This window comes from Ictalurus punctatus, chromosome 1, assembly GCF_001660625.3.
Source record: "Ictalurus punctatus breed USDA103 chromosome 1, Coco_2.0, whole genome shotgun sequence".
In the NCBI taxonomy this organism is placed as follows: domain Eukaryota; kingdom Metazoa; phylum Chordata; class Actinopteri; order Siluriformes; family Ictaluridae; genus Ictalurus; species Ictalurus punctatus.
Genome location: NC_030416.2, coordinates 35,482,127 through 35,498,278, shown reverse-complemented (window position 1 = coordinate 35,498,278; position 16,152 = coordinate 35,482,127). Strand labels below are relative to the sequence as shown.

Genomic DNA, 16,152 nt, shown 5'->3' with positions numbered 1-16,152 from the left:
TTTCAGATGCGCATGGTTCTGACCATTGGGCGAGGGGAGAAAATAAAACAGCAAGGGTGCTGGTCTCCGTACTTACAGGTAATGGTAGATAATTTATCTGAATGTGAAATCTGTGCTCAAAACAATGTCAGGAAGGGAACATCAGCACCAATAGGGTACATACCAGTACCAGAAGGGCCACTCAAACACCGAGTGATTGACGACGTCGATATGGTGAGAAGTGTGAGAGGGAAAAGGTACATGCTAGTGGTGATTTAATATACAGCCTATATTAATCCGTATTGCCTTTAATTTGTACTGTAAACACCTGTGTCGCACTGTCAGCCTCTCTCTTACTCATCCCTCGCTATGTGGTAAGAGTATAAAGGAAGTCTTTCAGCAGACTAACAGACAGACAACTTGTTCTCCATTTCTGGCTTAAAATGAAATGCTTGTTTGGTCCAAATCCAACCTCAGAATAACAGAATAAATAGATTCAACACTAAAACAACAACAGTTTATTCATACAACTATTTACAAAGAGCACATTTTATAATGAATCAAATATAAAATAACTGCATTCAACATTTGAATTATCGCTAAAATTTTTAGCATATCACTAGGTTGGACGTTGCAGTCCAACCTTAACACAGCATGTCTTCATGGAGCAGTGTTACGGCTTCTCTCCTGCATGGATGTGTTCGTGTCTTATGAGAGAACGCTTGTTAGTATATTTCGCCCCACACCGTACACAGATAAACGGTGTCTCTCCTGTGTGAACGCGTTGGTGTTGTCGGAGATTATTCTCTCGATTAAAACGCTTTCCACAGTGTGAGCAGAAATACGGCTTTTCTCCTGTGTGAATGCGTTGGTGTTGTCGGAGATTATTCTCTCGATTAAAACGCTTTCCACATTGTGAGCAGAAATACGGCGTCTCTCCTGTGTGAATGCGTTGGTGTCGTCGGAGATTATTCTCTCGATTAAAACTCTTTCCACATTGTGAGCAGAAATACGGCTTTTCTCCTGTGTGAATGCGTTGGTGTCGTCGGAGATTATTCTCTCGATTAAAACTCTTTCCACATTGTGAGCAGAAATACGGCGTCTCTCCTGTGTGAATACGTTGGTGTGTTTTGAGAGTAGACCTGTGAGAAAATTTCGCCCCACACTGCACACAGATAAATGGTTTTTCTCCAGTGTGAATGCGCTGGTGTTCCCGGAGATGTTGTTTCAACCTGAAACTCGTTCCACACTGTGGACACTGATACAGTTTTTCTGCTGTGTGAATGCGCTGGTGAGTTTGGAGATGAGCTTTCTGCTTGAAACTCGTTCCACAATGTGAGCACTGATAAGGCTTTTTTCCTGTGTGAATGCGCTGGTGAGTTTGGAGAGTATATTTCCGTGTGAAACTCTTTCCACACTGTGAGCACTGATACGGTTTTTCTCCAGTGTGAATGCGCTGGTGTCTTTGGAAACTGCTCTGGTTCGTAAATCTCTTCCTCCTACTGGAGGCTCTTGTGGACACCATGTTCTTCTGTGTCTGTAGGGAGGAAAAGATGGAAGTCAATAACAAGCGACATTATCCCAATGCCCCATGAAGAACTGTAATTTTTTCTATGTATTATTATCGTTAGGGACGCATCAATACCATGGGTTAAGGAGTTTCTAAAACTGCTAATTCCATTGCTCAATAATATCAACACGGTCAACACTCCCCCACACTCGCTTAGCTGAGCTTGTGTAATGTCTCGTCTCCCCCTCCTGAGGAGACGAGCAGATTGACAGAAGGTTTTCAGAGCTGCCCAAATGTCTTCTTTTTTCCACGGCCTAACCAAACCTGAGCTTTCAGAATCAGAATCAGCGTTACTGGCCAAGTATGCTCGAGTATACAAGGAATTTGTTGCTGGTTTATAGCGACCCTACAGTGCACACTTACACATACAGTGCTGGATATAAACAAGACACCGAGTAATATAAAAAACACTAATGACAGATACCACAGGACAGTTTACACACTGTAAAAAAAAATGCTGACTCATCTTAATACATCAAGTGGCCTTTTTCCATTGTTTTTTTTTTTAGTTTTGTGAACTTCAACAGAAAAGTTCACTTTAATAAAAAAGTAATTGTAACTTATAAAATGTAGTTAGGAAAAGTTAAGTCATCTCCACTTCTTTATTCAACTGCAATCCAAGTTGCCTCAACTAGCATTTAAGTTAGATGTACTCTATATTAATTACATCAAATAAATAAAACTGTATCCAAAATGAGAAAAGTATCAAATTAACAAAAAACACAGCATTATCACACTTCAAAGGCTCAGTACATGTATTGTCTACAAACACACAGTATACGCCTTGTACACAAGTTGACCAATAAAGTATTGCTGAAGCACACAAACCAATGAGTAATTATGATCAGAAGCCATTTAAAGTGTTAGTTCACCACAAAATTAAAATTCACTGATAATTTACCCCAAGTAAACACATCCATGATTTGTATGCCTTTGTCTTCATAGGAACACAAACATAGGTCCCGAAAACGCAAATGAATGGGTGCCAGAACCTTCAGTCCAAACAGCAGATAAAGGCCACATCAAAGTATTCCATGCAATTCCAACGTGTCAATGAATGTGTTCTGAACGCAAATGTTAGATCTATTGTAACAGCAATACTTCAGCTCTCTTTAGACCCAGAAAATATAAAATACTCACTTTAGAATCAAATTTCTCGCCAGTGTCTACAACTGGGTCGGGATTTCCGGTCTGTGAACACGTGCTGATTACACGTGCAGAACCATCAACCAACAACCCTGACCGACTGAACGAGTGAGAACGACTCAAACGATTCAAGAAGAGGATTCTGAATCGGTTCATTTAAGGAATCATTACAAAAGCCGCTTACCCATATTCAATGGTTTGAATGAATGAACTGAATCAGTTGAACCGACTCTTCATTTAACCAAATCGCTCAGAAAGCCAACGCCGACGAGAATTTCCGGCTTATTTTAAAACTTATTAATATTTTTGATGCATTCAAACGAATGGGACACGAATGTACACTTCCAATACACTTATATTTTAAACACACACCTACATTATGCACCGCATGCCAAACACGTTCACAAGAATCTGCTGCAGCTGAACCAATCGGTCTGATTAGCATCAGATGCTCACAGACCAAAATGAGGCACGGATTTGCTCGAGAAATTTAACGGCTTGAGAAGTGACATAGGCAGCATGTAACTGGATTATTTTATTCATAAATGACACACACAAAAACAGAACACAATACTCGCTAAAAAAATATTTAAAAAAAAATTAAAATAAGTTAGCTCAAAAACGTGACATAAATTACCTCAAAAAGTTTTGTGGAGAAAAACCATCTGTGAAGCAGTTTACCGCCTACAAATGCATCTATACTCGCAATGCACCTCATCCGTCAGCAATTTCTTAAATACATATAATAATAATAATGAGTATTTGAGTAAAATCAAATACATCCTAATCTTGACATTCATATAAAATAAAATGAATTATCTGACTTGGACGCATCCAAAATGTCCACCGAAGAAAAAGAGCACAATCTTGCTTGTGAAGGAAACCTAGCGGCTTGCGGAAGTGACGTAAGCAGCAATGTAATTGGTTAATAGTTAATACATTGTGTTGAGCACATTGAACACTAGGGAAAACAAATCACCTGAAATACTCAATCCAGCCCATCTGGCACCAACAACCGTGGTTGAAGTCAAAGAGATCACATTTTTCCTCAGTCTGATTTTTGATGTGAACATTAACCGAAGCTCTTGACCTGTCTGCATGATTTTTTGCATTGTGCTGTTGCCCCGCCCCCTCCTCCCCCACACAGCATACAATAAACATCTCCACTGGTGAAAGGAATCCAGTTAAACATTACAGCCATGATAAAATCAGGAAAAAAATATTTGTTAATTTCTGCTGGGGAAAAAAGCAAAACAGACCTCATGTGTGTAGCTCAGTAAGACTATGATTGCTGGATATTAGTGAGGTGCTGTGTGTTTCATCCTTTGTTCGAAAAAGTAACAGCTCCTTTGAGGGGAAACAAAAACAAAAAGTAAATTTTTTCCCCCTGGCTTAGTGACAGAAGGAGAGCAGGGCCAAACAAATATACATCTGAATGAGGTGGGCCTTGGAGGAGCTCAGAATGACAACACCAAACACATGAGTCACACAGAACATACACACTGACTAATTCAAGAACCAGTAAAGCAAACCAATCTATCGCTGGACAAAATATTAGACTTTTACAATGCAACTCTCTCTTTAGAGATCTCTTGAAATGATATGATCATGCTCATGTGCCCTGAGAGTAAATCCTAGTACCATCTCTATTTGTATTGCATAATTATATTTATATATCAGACTTTCAATTTATTGAGTGGAATGAACCTCATTTTGTGAACAATTTGAAGGGAGAAAAGAAGAAAAGCTGTTAATGCTAACCCTGTCTCTAAACATATCTCTAAATCATAACCTTAACCGTTATAACCTTTCATTAGAATTATCAAAAGTAAGACTAACATCATGTTAGCTAAATAAATAGTGAAAGTCCGGTGCCTCACTGTTTTGAGAAATGAACTGACACTGGTTCCAGTTTTCAGAAGAGTGCTGATAAAAATAAAAAAGTATGAAGAATTACAATACCATGATCGTCTTGCATTCACGGTGGAAAATATAAGCTTTCCTGCTTATTGAACCACCTGCCGGTGTGTAATACTTTACTTTTCCAAAATGTTTCTAATACAGCCTGATTCACTTAATGTACAATCTGCATTTTGAACTTAACTTCAGTGAGTGGTGTGTTATGTATTTTATAGCTCTGATAAACTTGAAGCTTTTAGACTTTTCAGAATAAAATACAATGAAATACACTAAGCGAAGGCCTGGAAATTTTAATGACCAACAACCAGCTAATGATGTCATAATGAGCGTTACAGCAAACTTTATGTGGAATCTCATAGACATCATTCCCAACAAGTCCCAACAATTACTGTTTTTATTAAATGCATTCAAATACTGATCTTGCATATGTGCAAATAATTATGAATACATGCCAATTCAAATGGTTGTCAATCACATTTAAAAAAAAAAAAATTATATTAGTAAATAAACAATTCCATTTTAACCCATTTTTACTAATACATTTCAATTATTTCAATTGTTATAATCAATATGAATATTTTTGTACTTGACACTATGTATATAACTACTTCTCATATTTCCTAGCATATACATGTTTCAACATTAAATCAAGTGATTCTCCCCTGAAACATATCTTTGTAAATCAAACAATTACGAATTTACGCATGTAACCCTGTTCCCTGAGAAGGGAACGAGATGTTGCATGTACCATAACACCATGGGAGTGCCTCTCACGTGGCCAGCATCTGAAGCTTGTGTAAAATCATGCCTATTTATAGGCCTGCCATGATAAGGTGACGTGGCAATTAAGCGCATCACGTGATATAGATATGGCACCTGTGAACTGCGCTATCAGCATTTATTATCTGAAGCAAAGACACAATTCACAGGCCTGCCCCGGTATGACAAAGCTATGCAATGTCTCGTTCCCTTCTCAGGGAACAGGGTTACATGCGTAACCCCGACGTTCCCTTTCAAAGGGAGCTTCGACATTGCGTTTAGCATAACACTATGGGAACGAGTATACCCACTCCTTCATACTGAGGGTACGGCCTGTTCAAAAAGACCCAAGCCCGAGGGTCACTGCAAGACACTCGAGCCTGGGGTGGAATGAATATCCAGGCTGTAATAACGAATGAATGTGTGTGGCGTAGACCACCCTGCAGCAGCACACACATCCTGTAAGGACAAAGCCTTCACGGAGGTGACCGCCCTAGTGGAATGAGCCCTTATGCCCAGAGGCATAGCGAGACCGCGCGCCTCACAAGCAATAGAGATTGCTTCCATTATCCAATTAGAGATGCGCTGCTTTGACACAGCATCACTTCTACTGTCGCTGCCAAAGCAGACCACCAGCTGCTCCGACTTACGCCATTGGCCTGAGAGGTGGATGTAAGTACAGAGAGCGCTTACTGGACACAGAAGGTGGATTCTCTCTTGTTCCGATGTGGGGAATGGAGGAGGGTAGAAAGCCTGCAACACCAGAGGGTGGGCAGCCGATGTAGGCACTTTAGGAATATAATCCGGCATAGGATACAGGAAGGCCTTGGCTAATCCAGGGGCAAAGTCAAGGCAGGAAGGGGCAACAGAGAGAGCTTGAAGATCTCCTATTTGCTTGAGAGATGTCAAGGCCAGCAGAAGAGATACCTTTAGAGTCAGAAGCTTCTCAGAGTTTGACTCTAAGCGCCCCTGACAGACCTTCCAGGACCACAGAAAGGTACCAGGAAGGTATTCGTGGCCTGCAGATGGGCCTCAGCTGCCTGACAGCACGCACGAACCTTGAAGTTAGAGGATGTTGCCCCACAGAGGCTCCATCAACCATTGCTGGCCGAAGTGGTGGCCACGTAACCCGATTGTAGAAGGAGCCCACCCCGCTGAGAAATGGATCCCTGTGGATGGGAATCTCCCAAGGAGTGCCATCTAGCAGGGATATTATCTCTGAGAACCATATTCGAGCTGGCGAATAAGGTGCGACTAGCAGCAGACCTAGACTGTCTTGGTGAACTCTCGCTAGAACTTGTGGGAGCAGAGCGATCGGGGAAAAACATACAGATGTGACCTCAACCACACCATGGCGTCCAGCTCTAATTGTGTGGGAGTAGTGAAGGCGGACCACAGCGGGCCGCGTGTTGTCTCCTCGGAGGCAAACACATGAAATCCCGCTTGGCCAAACCTCGCCATATAGACTCCACCACTTGTGGATGGAGCCACCAATTCCTGGGCCTCAGCCCTTGCCCCAACAGGATGTCTGCCCCCATATTCCCAGAATGTACATTGCACTCACTGACAAACTTTCCTTCTGCCCAGAGAAGAATAAGTTGTGCCTGTCTGAGCAGGGGGCACAGACATAATCCTCCCTGGTGGTCAATATATGAGACCACCGGGGTGTTGTCTGTAAACAGATGGTGACCTCTCAACTGAGGAAGAAGGAATTTCAGTGCTAGAAATATGGCCCACATTTCTTGGCAATTTATATGCCACTCCAGATGAGGGCCGCTCCAGATACCGTGAGCTGGACAGCTGTCTAAGACTGCACTCCAGCCCGTGAGGGAGGTGTCTGTCATTACCGTCTTGCGCTAAGGAGACACCCCTAGAGTGTGACCCAAGGCTAGAAACCAGGGACACTCACATTCTCAGAGCACATAGGCATCGCAGCGTGACACTGATTACTCTCAGAGGTTTCGTCCTTGGACGAAACCCCCAACTTCTCAGCCACCACTGAACGGTCTCCTGTGCAATAGGCCCATAAGCTTCAATAATCTCCCAAGATCGGGCTTTATCGTGTTCAGTAATGATAGGATTGACCCTATGCATGTTGGGGATAGTAACGCCCTCATCGTCGTAGAATCCTCATAACCCCTGGAAAAGTTGTCCACTGCACTGGGGAAAGCATACTTTTCTGAGGTTCAACCTGAGCCCCAAGCTCTTCATGTGGGAGAGAACAACATCTCGATGTTGAACCACCACTTCCCTGGATTGTGCTAGAATTAACCAGTCGTCCATATAGTTTAGTACACGGATGCCCTGGAGTCACAATAGAGCCAGAGTGACATCCATGCATTTTGTGAAGATCCGAGGGGATAAAGCTAGCATCATTTCTATGTGGGAATATGCATCTTTTAGATCTATCGTCACAAACCAGTCCTCAAACTGAATGTGTGCAACGATAAGTTTTGGCGTCAGCATCTTGAACCTGTATGTCCGAAGAGTACAGTTCAGATGACGCAGATTTAAAATTGGCCTCATACTCCTTTTTTTGCGGATCAGGAAATAACGGCTGTAAAAACCTCCCTCCCACAGGGAACGGGCTACATGTTCTATGGCCCCCTTGTCAAGAGGGATCTTACTTCCTGCACTAACCTTGGGCTCTGGTCTGTTCTGACTACTGTGGTGAGCACACCTCTGAACCAGGGGTTCAAGCTCTAAACTATACTAAACTGGGAAGAAAAAGGCTCATCCAGCCTTAGTAATCACTTCAAGCAGCTCTTTATATGCTGCTCTCATTTTTTAGCACATCCTGTGGGCTCCTCAGAGTCAGAGAGAAATTATTACTATTATTTTTGTTTTTTTCTTTCTATCTTTTTTTCCCTTTTGGCTTTCCATAGCGGAAGGAGTCATCACGACACGAGCTCCAATAATAATCCAGCGGAGAGCCGAACCCGGAAGACAGAGCAAGAGATAGAGCAGGGCTCGTCTCCGGCTCCTCTTCCGGATCCATAACAGATCCCCCGGCCCTGAGATGGCTAGCTGCCATCCGCAGCGGCAGGCCCAGATACACGAGGCTCTGAAACCCAACTCACTTTGGCTTCCGAGAAGAGCGCGAGTGGAGCTGCTTAATGTAGGCATTAACATGCGCAGCCTCTCGAGGCTGCCATCGCATGCCCCAATCTCTAGACACTTCACCCAGAAAGTGTGCACTATTCCCCGTGATGAAACGGGAGCAAACTGTAACACACTTCCTGATTTCTCTCACTCATATTTTTCTCTCTTGCTTATTCCTTTTTTTTCTTCTCTCTTTTTTTTTAAAGGGATAGAAAAGTTCTGAAATTTTGAGAAAAGATAGCGAGGAAATGAAGCGTCTTTTTTGTTTCTTTACACAAACAACTGCCACACAGTGTTTCACTGAATATAATAAAGGCTGATGACATGGTTCAAAGGTGCCATATTTATATCACATGACACACTTAATTGCCACATCACCTGATCAAGTCAGGCCTATAAATAGGCATGATTTTACACAAGTTTCAGATGCCGGTCATGCGAGAGGCGCTACAATAGTGTTATGCTAAACGCAACATTGAAGTTCCCTTTGAAAGGGAATGTGCGCCATTTTACAAGCGCTGCGTTCTGTGGACCTTGTGCAAGTTGCGCACAAAATGGCGGTCTGGACTCTGATAAACCTGATTAGACCATCAATTATCCCCATTCAACATTTACTAACCGTACAGGTGCTGTTCTAACCATTAACCAATAGGCATATGAGACTCTTTACGCTATTTAAACATGAGTCTAAACAGTTTAGTTGACAAGAGGGGAAGATTAATAACTAAAAACAACTCAACACGCCGTTTCCTCACAACAAACTTTATGTGCCATGAGGAAAAGCCGCGCGAGCTCCCCCTAGAGTACAATCCGGCAAAACCAATCAATCATGAACAACACAAAACCAATTGATTGCAGATCCACTTGAATCTATCATTTTCAGATTTAAAACAATGAACTAAACAAGAGAACATCTTCATAAGCACATTTATCTATATTAATTCCAAATTACAATTCCATGAATTAATAATTTTCACTTTCTAAACACAGATTTTAAATCGGGTTCATTTCAATGTAATTTCAATCTGTCACACATACATTTCCTCCCTTCCTTCCTTCAAAAATTTGTACTTCCAGCTGCAAGCTGATGACATCATAACGTGCATTACCAATCAGAAGCTTCACACGAACTCTCTCTTTCTTAAATTTCTTGAATTTGTGAGAATTGCACAGTATTACCAACTGCCAGGTGATGATGTCATAATGAGTGTTATAGCAGCTTCACCTAAGGGTCATTCTATAATTTGGGTATATTTGGAATTTGACAACATGAAGAAAACAAGTTTTCATTTTTCCCAAAACACAAACAGGATCTTACATAAACCCCTTCAAAACAAGTACTTATTCTATTAGCCAAACGCAGGGTTACTTGGTTTTGGATTTCTTTTTATTTAAGATATATTCCGGTCACCTATGTTACTGACAAAATAAGTATGTTAATAGCTTGGAAAAATATCTAGAATTTAAATAGTGACCTGATTGATGGATTATGTATCCTCTTACCAAAATAAAAAAATAATAAAAATGTATGGAAAAAATATTTAGAGATGTAATAACTCTCTATTTTCACAAAAGTAGTTAAATGGTCTTCATATTTTCTCAAACAAGTCAAATTTGTACATGCAGTTTTGGAAAAAAAAAATACCTTGAGGGACAAAGGACACCTCTGGTAGTCTCTTAACACTAAACATTCTGTACAGTAGACAACTAAGTACTTTTAAAAATTAAAAACTGAGCAGTAACACAGTTGACCATACGGAAACATAGTTGACAAAGGTAACACAGATGACTGGGCATGGGAAAGTAGAGAAATGAACAAGAAACCATAGATCATATGTTATACTTACAACAACATTAAAAAATGTGTTATTGAACAAGTTTGCACACACTGCAACTGGATATTGAACAGAATCTGGATACTGAACAAGTTTGCACCCGCTTAAATTGTTAGAGAACAAGTTCTTGAATGAAACCAAAATAGCTCATATTTGATGTGTTTGTGAGAGAGTGGGAAAGAGGAGAGAAAGAGACAGAACAGTTTAATGCTTAACGTTGTGATGCTGAGAGCTCCTTCCATATTTCTCTGCTTATTTGAACATGAAGTGATGTCACTTGCTTTTGGGAAGGAATTAACCTGAGAATATCTTCAAACAAGTACCACAGCACATCGTCTCGCCTGGGCCAGAAAAAGCCATTCTGATCAATGCATGCACTTCACTCTCACATGTGTTTCACTGACCAAGGATAGTCCCAGAGTAAACATCATCATACTTGACAATGCACCACTGACCAATGAATCAAATATAAAATAACTGCATTAACTCTCGCATTAAAATTAATTTTTAACATTTGAATTATCACTTAAATTATTAACAGATTACTAGGTTGGACGTTAACATTAACAAATTTGGATGAGTTAAAAGTACACTATTACATCCAAACACCTGACCATCACTCCCATATGTGCTTGTTGAACATCCCATTGCAAATCCATGGGAAATAATGAGGAGTGTGTCCCCCTGCTGTTATATAAAGCCCCTACTAGAAAGGCTTCCCACTAGATTCGGGAGTGTGGCTGTGGGGATTTGCACCCATTGAGCCACAAGCGCAGTAGAGGTTGGTTGTTGGGCGAGGAGGCCTGGCATGCATTAGGCATTCCAGTTCATCCCAAAGGTGTTCAGTGGGCTTGAGGTCAAGGCATTGTGTAGGACTCTCCAGACCTTCCAGTCCAAGCTTAACACAGCATGTCTTCATGGAGCAGTGTTACGGCTTCTCTACTGCATGCATGTGTTCATGTCTTTTGAGAGAACGCTTGTTAGTATATTTTGCCCCACACTCTATACAGATAAATGGTGTCTCTCCTGTGTGAACGCGCTGGTGTTGGCGGAGATTATTCTCTCGATTAAAAATCTTTCCACAATGTGAGCAGTAATACGGCTTCACTCCTGTGTGAACGCGCTGGTGTCGTCGGAGATTACTCTCTCGATTAAAACTCTTTCCACAGTGTGAGCAGTAATACGGCTTCACTTCTGTGTGAATGCGCTGGTGTTTTCGGAAAGTACTCGAGTTAGCAAAACTCTTTCCACACTGTGAACACGGATATGGTTTTTCTCCTGTATGGATGCGCTGGTGTGTTTTGAGAGTAGCCTTGTGAGTAAATTTCACCCCACACTGCACACAGATAAATGGTTTTTTTCCTGTGTGAATGCGCTGGTGAGTTTGGAGATGAGATTTCTGGTTGAAACTCGTTCCACACTGTGAACACTGATACGGCTTTTCTCCTGTATGAATGCGCTGGTGTTGCTGGAGAGTATATTTCTGCCTGAAACTCGTTCCACACTGTGAGCACTGATACGGTTTTTCTCCTGTGTGAATACGCTGGTGTCGTCGGAAATTACTCTCTTGATCAAAACTCTTTCCACACTGTGAGCACTGATACGGTTTTTCTCCAGTGTGAATGCGCTGGTGTCTTTGGAAACTGCTCTGGTCCGTAAATCTCTTCCTCCTACTGGAGGCTCTTGTGGACACCATGTTCTTCTGTGTCTGTAGGGACGAAAAGATGGAAGTCAATAACAGGCGACATTATCCCAATGCCCCATGAAGAACTGTTTAATTTTTTTATGTGTTGTTATCGTTAGGGACGCATCAATACCATGGGTTACTTTCACACTGTTTTTAATCACCTCAGTCAACCGAACAAGTGTGGAAATACAGCAGAGAAGCCATTATGGTGACGAGTAACACTGACTGAACATCATCTGCTTCTCTCAACTTCCCGATCTCACAAACCACCATCTGTTATTGATCACGCACTCTGTTCCTAAATTCTGTAATAATTGACAAGCTCAAAATTTCTCATGCCTACTTGGGTGTTATACTGTGGCACATTAACACTACCATCTCTAAATCATCACTAAACTACAACTGTGCTCCTACATTTTAATTAATTTTTGTAATGCTCCTGAAGGAAACTGTTAAAGTAGAGCCCTGAATTACCCATTACATTCTTGGGTATAACTAACACATTTTAAAGACTGCAAACATTTTGTCCATCACTCACATTAGTGAATAAACACTGTAGTGCCACTTTGGAAATGAGTGAAATGATTTAACCTTACTGCTCATCCTCACACTGCACATGTACACACTGACACACAGCATTTGATCAACTCCTTTCTCTCTGTGTGTTCAGTAAAAGACTAAATACTAAACTTTCCCTCAACATCTTGAAAACATGAAGCTACTAGAACAACAAAAGTGAATAAAACTCACTCTGAAATACACACCGAGGGCCTATGGAGCACGTTTTTCTCCCTCTTTCTCAAACAAGAAAAACACTCTTAAACCCAAATTCACATACAATTGTGCACAAAAGGATTCCAATATTACTTTAAAACCGATACTACATCAACACTTACACTCCTTGAGAAATAATGAAGAGATTTACTTTCAAATGTCTCCACAGAAATTGGCCTCAATGGTGAAGACTCGCAGCCATCCGTTTTACAAACACACGCATAAAAACTGCATCACGTTGTAACTCGCGCTGCTCGCATGTGAACTCTCGCGATACTTCTGGACAGAACGGGAACTCACGTACCTGCTTCTTAAAGGGCCAGCGTAACATTTTATCACTAGATGAGAAGGACATCTGTGCACACTGCAGGGACAATACGCTTCATTAAGGGCTTTAATAACCAGTTTCACCATTGGAATGTTGTCTTCTTTTTCACCTGGTTACATATAATATAATATAATATAATATAATATAATATAATATAATATAATATAATATAATATAACATTTGCAATCACAGTGCAGGAGAAAATAAGGAATGCAAAGTGCAGTCTTTTTTATTTAGCTATTTATTTAAATCCCTATCCCATTCATTTCTACGGTTTGGTCATCTGGTGGGCGTGGTTTCGGAGCGCAGGCGCGTTATTCAAACAGAGCGAGACGACCGTTGAGAATCAGACAGCGAGAGACAGCGCGAGACAGCTCCTTTCAGGTAAATTGAGGTACTTCTGTTGGTTGTATGAATAAAACACTTTTATTATCACAATTCTGATTAGCATAGGTTTACAACAGGTTTTATTAGTAGTAGTAATTATTATTATTCCTCTAGTTCACTCTTTCAGTGTAGCAAAACTTTATTTATACTTTTTACACGTTAAACAAACTCCATTATTGCGTTTTAAACGGATATGACAGGATAGATCCCTCAGCTTGTCTTAAATTGACTCTTTATGACAACAATGGGAAACAATTCTCTTCACATTTTTTTTTATGTTACAGCCTTATTCCCAAATGGATTAAATTCATTATTTTCCTCAAAATTCTACAAACAATACCCCATCATGACAACGTGGAAGAGGTTTGTTTGAAATCTTTGCAAATTTATTAAAAATAAAAAACAAAAAAAGCACATGTACATACGTATTCACAGCCTTTGCCATGACACTCAATTTTGAGCTCAGGTGCATCCTGTTTCCACTGATCATCCTTGAGATAGGTCCCACAGTTAACAATGCATGTCAGAGCACAAACCAAGCCATGAAGTCCAAGGAATTGTCTGTAGACCGCCGAGACAGGATTGTAGGAAGATCTATGGAAGGGTACAGAAACATTTCTGCAGCATTGAAGGGCCAATGAGCACAGTGGCCTCCATCATCCATAAATGGAAGAAGTCTGGAACCAGCAGGACTCTTCCTAGAGCTGGCCACCCGGCCAAACTGAGCGATTGGGGGAGAAGGGCCTTAGTCAGGGAGGTGACCAAAAACCCGATGGTCACTCTGACAGAGCTCCAGCATGTCTCTGTGGAGAGAGAAGAACCTTCCAGAAGAACAACCATCTCTGCAGAACTCCATCAATCAGGCGTGTATGGTAGAGTGGAGAGATGGAAGCCACTCCTCAGTAAAAGGCACATGACAGCCTGCCTGAAGTTTGCCAAAACGCACCTGAAGGACTCCTGAAGACCAAAGCTTGAACAAAGATTGAACTCTTTGGCCTGAATGGCAAGCATCATGTCTGTAGGAAACCAGGCACCAGTCATCACCTGGCCAATACCATCCTGACAGTGAAGCATGGTGGTGGAAGCATCATGCTGTGGGGATGTTTTTCAGCGGCAGGAACTGGGAGACTAGTCAGGATCGAGGGAAAGATGAATGCAGCAATCTACAGAGACATCCTTGATGAAAACCTGCTCCAGAGTGCTCTGGACCTCAGACTGGAGCGAAGGTTCATCTTCCAACAGGACAACGACCCTAAGCACACAGCCAAGATAACGAAGGAGTGGCTACAGAACAACTCTGTGAATGTCCTTGAGTGGCCCAGCCAGAGCCCAGACTTGAACCCCATTGAACATCTCTGGAGAGATCTGAAAATGGCTGTGCACCGACGCTTCCCATCCAACCTGATGGAGCTTGAGAGGTCCTGCAAAGAAGAATGGGAGAAACTGCCCAAAAATAGGTGTGTCAAGCTTGTAGCATCATTCTCAAAAAGACTTGAAGCTGTAATTGGTGCCAAAGGTGCTTCAGCAAAGTATTGAGCAAAGGCTGTGAATACTTATGTACATGTGCTTTTTTGTTTTTTATTTTTAATAAATTTGCAAAGATTTCAAACAAACTTCTTTTTATGTTGTCATTATGGGGTATTGTTTGTAGAATTTTGAGGAAAATAATTAATTTAATCCATTTTGGAATAAGGCTATAACATAACAAAATGTGGGAAAAGTGAAGCGCTGTGAATACTTTCCGAATGCACTGTGCGCCTTGCAGAATCTGCAAAATGTTAATAAATAAATAGAATGGATAATAAAAATTGCATTTTGGTTGTTTATTTAGTTTATTTAGCAGTTAAACTGCCCACTTTTCTTCAGAAAAATCCTGCAGGTCTTGCACATTCTTTGCTTTTTCCAGCATCTTCTGCATATTTGGCCCCTTTCCAACAGCGAATATAAGATGTTGAGATCCATCACTTCTCGTACTCGTACACAACTATTACAAAAGGTACGAACATTCACTGATGCTCAAGAAGGCAACACGATATGTTAAAAGCCAGAGGGGTGTAAACTTTTGAACAGGATGATTGAAGTAAATGGTTATAATTTTGTCTTAAGATCTTTTTTTCTTTCATTTACTGCCCTTCAGAAGCTACACGAGATGCATACTTGTTTCCCAGAAGACAAAATAATAACACTTTACACGGATCATCCTGTGATGTAAACGTCTGACCTCAGCTGTAGCTTTGAGTTTGTACTGTATGTGCATCTGTTTTCTTTTCAGTAATCAATAGATCCTGTGTTGATTTGTACAGCTGATGTTACCCGGTGTTCGGTCATGCATGTTTTTCCCCTGGCCTCTAGGCAGAGGGCTATGTGATTGGGAGCTGTATAAAGCACATCCCTATAGCAGGCCGAGACATCACCTACTTCATCCAGCAGCTCCTCAGAGACAGAGAGGTCGGGATTCCTCCAGAACAGTCTCTGGAGACCGCAAAGGCAATCAAGGTGAATCTGCAATCTTGCTTTTATCGTTTTTTTCTCTCCTACCCGCTACCTAATGCATAACAATTCTCGAGACATTCGTATAAAATCTGGGCATGCTGTCACTGTGATTGTATCGGTGAAATTAGATTACAGGCCTCAGCTTTGCTAGATCCAGATGTTTGCTTCAGC

At 41.3% G+C, this 16,152-nt stretch overlaps 2 protein-coding genes across 8 annotated transcripts in view; one reads left to right on the top strand and one right to left on the bottom strand.

The window, feature by feature from the left end:
• Positions 1-474: 474 nt before the first annotated feature.
• On the bottom strand, positions 475-13,040 carry LOC108273054 (gastrula zinc finger protein XlCGF7.1). Of its 7 annotated transcripts, XM_053684230.1 has the most exons (3): positions 3,520-3,587; positions 3,333-3,426; positions 475-1,516 (listed from the first exon to the last, which is right to left on the bottom strand). In XM_053684230.1, exons 2-3 carry the CDS (start codon positions 3,411-3,413, stop codon positions 653-655), a joined length of 945 nt encoding a protein of 314 aa, XP_053540205.1. In that variant the 5' UTR covers positions 3,414-3,426; positions 3,520-3,587; the 3' UTR covers positions 475-652. The 7 variants fall into 7 exon arrangements, with proteins under 7 accessions (XP_053540205.1, XP_053540208.1, XP_053540201.1 ...); XM_053684233.1 differs by lacking the exons at positions 3,333-3,426; positions 3,520-3,587 and adding an exon at positions 3,675-3,765; XM_053684226.1 differs by having other exon boundaries at positions 3,333-3,599.
• A 347-nt stretch (positions 13,041-13,387) lies between these two features.
• The window catches only part of LOC108273077 (gastrula zinc finger protein XlCGF7.1), a 33,463-nt gene continuing 30,698 nt past the window's right edge, over positions 13,388-16,152 (top strand). Inside the window, exons 1-2 of the mRNA XM_017482103.2 lie at positions 13,388-13,485; positions 15,841-15,984. The gene's annotated coding sequence lies outside the window, so the exon portion shown is untranslated. The remainder of the gene's footprint in view (positions 13,486-15,840; positions 15,985-16,152) is intronic.

What these genes read in the sequence shown, in the direction of transcription:
- LOC108273054 (XM_053684226.1), bottom strand. Translation starts at nt 3,413, where the DNA reads ATGAGGTGCATTGCGAGTATAGATGCATTTGTAGGCGGTAAACTGCTT. An exon ending in TCTCCACAAAACTTTTTGAG is followed by an intron (nt 1,517 to 3,332) that starts GTAATTTATGTC and finishes TCCTCCCTACAG; the next exon opens with ACACAGAAGAACATGGTGTC.